The sequence below is a fragment of the Cicer arietinum genome, chromosome 5 (genome assembly GCF_000331145.2).
Source record: "Cicer arietinum cultivar CDC Frontier isolate Library 1 chromosome 5, Cicar.CDCFrontier_v2.0, whole genome shotgun sequence".
Lineage (NCBI taxonomy): Eukaryota > Viridiplantae > Streptophyta > Magnoliopsida > Fabales > Fabaceae > Cicer > Cicer arietinum.
The window spans coordinates 24,325,542-24,331,372 of NC_021164.2; the positions used below are offsets into that span (position 1 = coordinate 24,325,542).

At 24.3% G+C, this 5,831-nt stretch overlaps 1 protein-coding gene across 1 annotated transcript; it reads right to left on the reverse strand.

Annotated features, from left to right (window-relative positions):
- Positions 1-379: 379 nt before the first annotated feature.
- Positions 380-5,224, reverse strand: LOC101500114 (ent-kaurenoic acid oxidase 2-like). Its single transcript, XM_012715701.2, has 6 exons — positions 4,998-5,224; positions 3,024-3,348; positions 2,238-2,387; positions 1,561-1,812; positions 1,008-1,091; positions 380-499 (listed from the first exon to the last, which is right to left on the reverse strand). Exons 1-6 carry the CDS (start codon positions 5,222-5,224, stop codon positions 380-382), a joined length of 1,158 nt encoding a protein of 385 aa, XP_012571155.2.
- Positions 5,225-5,831: the final 607 nt, after the last annotated feature.

Here is a 5,831-nt window from a genome sequence, read left to right on the forward strand (position 1 = left end):
TGTTTGGATACCTATGTTAAAATTAAAGTTTGAAGTTTTACATAAAGTTAAGAGTTTCGTCACAATGGTAGAAATTCAATTTGATAAAAAGGTAAAAGTGATAAGAAGTGATAATGTTTGGTATGATAATTTTATTCTTTATTTGATGAATTTAATGATGTTGGAGATAAAAATATGAATTTTTTTGAATATTTGAGTTATGCATTTTATAAAATTTACATTATATTGAATATGATTATTAATTTTATAGGTTTTGTTTGAAAATTTTGACAATTTTTTAAATTTTTGTAAAAAAAATAATAACGTTGTAGACGTTTTAAATCATAAAAGGTCAACATTTAAAGTATGTGATTTAAAGTATGTGAGTATAGTTACTAAATTAATTTTCAAAACAAACTTTATCAAAGTGCAACAGGGTACCTTTATAGTCGACTTCAGTATCGACTTTTCTGAAAGCACAAGCAGCAATATTGGCCATTCTTATCACTTCTTCAACCACCTGTGTTCAAATAAATTTATACTTTGAGAAGTTCTAATATAATATTTTTATATTTGATTTTTTAATATGTATTCTTAAAATACTTTCTAGTATTTTTTATTTATATGGGTTGGCGTGTAGAGAGACGCGTGAGTGTCCATTTATTTATATATATATATATTGATAAAATTTTGAAATTTTATTTAATTATTTAAAAAAATCAAATTTTTATTGATAAAAAATAAAAAAATTATAAATAAAATAATTTAAATGAAAAAAAAATGTGAAAGAAAAAAATGTTAAACCAAAATTTTGTATCATTTTATATAAAGGTATAGATATATAACAAAATCAACTATTCAATAAAATAACACTTGAGTTGCTTACTCATTGGTAAGATGTCAGACTTGTAAGTTACTAAATTAGAATTAAAACAGCTAAAATGAAGGATAAAATATATTATAAAAAAGTCACACAAAAACTTGATATTCTCTATGGATATAGACAAATTATATATGCAAAATCAAACCTTGTTTGTGTATTTTAAATTCGAAACATCTTTAGGTGTAAGAAAATCCTCTGTACTTTCCTTTTTGAAAGCCATGTTCTCTTCCTGCAATTGCAAATAAAATTGAAGACAAAGTTAAAAAGTTAACAAATTATTTTGTTTTAGGAAAATGTTAGTAGTTAGTATATATATTATAGGAAAAAGAAAATATTAATAGTAGAGATTAAACTGCAGACCTCCCTCAAACCACTAAACTACTCTATCAAGAACAAACTTAATAAGTTGTTGTAATTATAAGCTTAAAAGTGTTGTTTCAATTCTTTATATTATATTATAGATAAAATGCAATTTTAGAAAGATTTTTTTTATAAGATTTTGCTCAAAAAATTAAAAAATTAAAAAGTAATTTTATTTTTACAACTAACATTTAACAATAGAATTATACATAAATTTATTTTTTGTCTCTAGTTAAATTTTATCATTAATATAGTCAATGTAACGGTAATTGCTGTTGTAATGTTGTTGCAAATCCACAATTTAAAATGATAATTATAAGACACAAATTTAGTAATACCCTAAGCTTTTGAAGCACAATTGGATACTTGGCAAGAAGGTATATAGCCCATGTAGATGCAAGTGAAGTAGACATATATCCAGCAGCCACTAGAGAGACAATATTGTCTACAACTTCTTTGTCACTCAATTTGTCACCTTCATCATCTTCAATTTGAATCAACCCATCCATTAGATCAATTGTTTCAACCTTATTGTCATTCTTTCTTTTATCTAATTCCATCGAGAAAAAGTCCTCGAGTTTCCTTCTACACTGAAATTTTAAATGCACATGTTAATTATAAGAATAATTACCCCTCCCTAAATTAATATTATCTCTTTAATTTGATTCTTAAACTATATAATTAAATAGAATAAATAGTTCGTAAAACTTTTTTAAAATTTTCAAATTAGCCATTGAATATATTATTTTATCATATATTTTTAAAATAATAAAGAGACTAAATTGATAGATTAATAATAGTCTAAAAACGACTTTAGTTCACGAATCAAATTAGAGAAAAAAATGATAATTTAAAAAATAATTTGATAGATTATTTTAATTATAAAGTACAATATACTGCTTTTGATTTTATATAAATAAATAAAAATTGTATCAACAAAAATCGATAAATTTTATTTAAATTTTAGAAAAATATATCAATTTTGGTGATTAGAGTGGATATAGTTAACATGAACCTGAAGAGCATGGTGGTATGCAAAACCAGGAATGTTGATTGGATAGGCTCTCACTCCTAAAAGCAAGCCTTGATAGAGTTTATCCAAGGAATGTAGAAGAGGTCCTGGCTTCTTGCCCATGAATAATTTCCCAATGTTTTCAAATGTCAACTGCATTTAATATTTAATAATGATTTTAAACTCTCTAAGTTCTAAATCAGAAACTACACATTAATATATATAGAGCCGGTTTGTTACCTTAAAAATAATAAATAATTTTGACTTTTAATAATTTAAATTTTTTTATTGATATTAAAAAAAAACACATTCTATTTTATATTTTTTTACCGTATTGAAAATTTCTTTTTATATACAATTATTTATCAAAAATGATATATATGATACACTACTAAAAATAATCTACCTCTTATTTCGTTTAAAAAAATAATCTTTAATTCAAATCAATTTTTAGATATTATTTAAATTTTTCATTTTTTTTTAAATTGCAACAAGTAGGTGATCAACGGCTAAAAGTAATTATGTTAGAAAAAATGGTATCATAATTGCACTGTTTGAATAAAATCAAAATGAAAAGTTGTGGAAGACTATGCTACTTATACATACTTTTTTATTTACATGAAAATATATATTACCCTGATCTTAAATGCTAATAAAAATTAGTCGATAAAATTTGTTGATATATTTAATTTAAAATTAAGTAATTTTATTAATTCATTTTTATTTATATTTGAGATCAAATGAAATATATTAAGATCTATAATAATATATTAAGTTGTAAATAAATACCTTTTGGGTTTCAAACTTGGCATTGATTTTACCCATTTGAGCCCAAGATTGAAGAGCATGAAGCATGCGAGGTTGGACAAGAGCAGCAATGCGGTTTAGGGCATCGGGCCGATTGATGGTATTGCTGACAAAGTTGCGGACCCGTAAATGGGCTTTTCCATGGACAGACACTAATGAAGTTCGGCCCATAAGTTCAACAGTGGGCCAAACTGCTTTGAACTTGTCCTCTGAAAAGAACACATATTTGTGAGCAGCTGGAGTGTATACTATAATTGATGGTACCCCAAAGAGGTGTGTTCTGAACATGCCTACTCCATCACCATATCTGTTTCATTTTTTATCAACAATTGAGTGATCATGATGCCAATATATATATATAAAATAAAATTTGATGCTTTGTTCAAATTTCGTGTTATGAATTATAGACACAATTACTCGTATGATCATTTGACTTAATTACAAATAACACTTTAATTATTTATCTTTTTTTTCTTTCTAATTTGATCATTTATTTAATTTTAATACAAAAATATAAATAATAAAAATATGATTTTATTTGAAAATTTGAGTTATAAATTTGATGGAATTTGCATTATATTGAAGATGATAATTAATTTTATGAGTTTTGTTTAAAAATTTTGATGAATTTTTGTAAAAGAAGGATAATATTGGTAACATTGTAAAACATAAAAGATCAAATTGGAAAGCAAAAAAAAGATAAAAGACTAAAGTGTTATCTGAAATTAAATTAAGGGACCGCATGAGCAATTATGTCTAAGTTATATGATTATAAATGTTGAAATTGTCTTAAAATTGAATATATATAATTATTTTTTGGAAAAAAATTCTTCTATGATCTTTTAAGTTTGACCTAATCGTTGTTTTAAATTATATTTTATTTACATTGTTAGTCTATTGTCTCACTTTCTATAACGATTAATGCAATTGAAAACATCTAATCATTAGAAACTCTATTAAATATTGCAACAATAAATCTCTCATACAAGCTTTTCAAAAAATATTCATCAATCTTATAAATTATCGATATTTCTTAATTTTCTCTACGATCATTTAGACACAATCTTAGAACATGATAACAAATATTTATCAATATAATTAATATTACATCAGTGTAATTTTATCCTTTCAATATATATATATATATATACACACCATTATATAATATAACAGTTATAAAACTTTATATTGATTTAAAATCATTTGAAAAATAATTGATATTTTTCTATAAAGTGATAAATAACATAATTATAGATATAAAAATTTATGTTGATTTAAATTATTTGATAAGTTATATTATGAAAACCTCGCACCGGTACTATTTAGAGTCATAAATATTTAAAAGAGTTTTAATGATGTTAAACTTCTTTCACCAGTTTAGTTAAAATTTCATATAAAAGGTTTCAATTGTCAATTGCTTAATTAGTATGACCAACCACTTATTTGTCTAGGTATTTGTGACACTTAGCTGATTTGACTGTAAGTTCATTTGTGTGTGGTGTCTTTAATGTTTTTATTTTATTAATTTTGTTTTCTCTTTTATTTGATATAGGCTTTGTACTTCAAATAATTTATTTTAAATGATTTTTTGTTTTGGCTTTTTAAAAACAAAAGTGATAAATAATATGAATACGTCAAAATTAACGTCTAAACTGGTACAAAAACTTATAAAATATATAAGAAAAATCATTAATTTTTTTACCGTAAATTAATTGATGCTAAAAATATTTGAAATTAAAATCACAAATTAAATAATTATGCTTAAGTGTTTTTTTGGATTCAATTGAATACAAATATATTAGGATGATCTGAATTTAAATCATATCTGATATAATTTTTAGCATGTAATTTTATTATTCACTATTCTCTATATTAATCTTTATCTTTATTATTTATATTTTATCATTCTAAATTAGAAGGTGGCCCTTGAGAGGGGTCTTAAAGCCTAAAACTTACTTGCGTCTCTTAGCATTAATGAATTCATCTGGTCGTCGAAGAATTTTGAAGTACCAAAGAAAGTTAATCATTTCTCCAATGAAAGGGAAACCCATGTGTCCAGGTGGCAATTTTGTGGAAGAATTTAAGCATTTGAACATGAGAGGAATAACATACCAATATTCATTCCACCACCACAACACAAACCCAACTACTAGACTCAACCATGCTACATAAATTGCATCCATTGTAAACTGTTACTGTAGATCTATTTAATTTATTTAATTTTCACTATGTTGCTGAATTTACGTTTTACTATTATGGGTGTATATTTATAATAGTGTACTCTTTTCTCTTTAGACATGATTCTTAATCGCCTATGCCTCAAGATTCTAGTTACTTGCAAACAAATACTGAACTACCTTGCTCCAATTGACAAAAACACAAGTGGGACAAACAAATATCTTTTTGTATTTTATCCCCAATGATGCTTTTTCATTCATTGGGATATTCTTATATTTTATTATCTTTTTGTATTTTATCGCCTATGCTTTTTCATTTGCATTAAATCTATCAAAATTGATCTCTCAATCTGAATCAAACTAACATTGCATCGAAATATGAAATCAAAACATCGTCACACTAAGACGACGAAATCACCAAAAAAAGAGAAATAAAAAAAAACATAAGAAAAATAAAATATGTGTGAAATCACTTATTTAAATAAAAGAGAAGAAAAAAACAATTTAGATTGGTAATTTGTGACAACTTTTACCCATATCTGCGGAAGATAAGTAAGTAATAAGAAAAATTGGTGAAATTAAATATTTTTATTTATTTCAAACATATCATATA

Coding starts and splice junctions, on each gene's coding strand:
- LOC101500114 (XM_012715701.2), bottom strand. CDS start 5,224: ATGGATGCAATTTATGTAGCATGGTTGAGTCTAGTAGTTGGGTTTGTG. Junction 1,813..2,237: donor CATACCACCATGCTCTTCAG/GTTCATGTTAAC, acceptor TTAAAATTTCAG/TGTAGAAGGAAACTCGAGGA. Junction 500..1,007: donor ATTTAAAATACACAAACAAG/GTTTGATTTTGC, acceptor ATTTGAACACAG/GTGGTTGAAGAAGTGATAAG.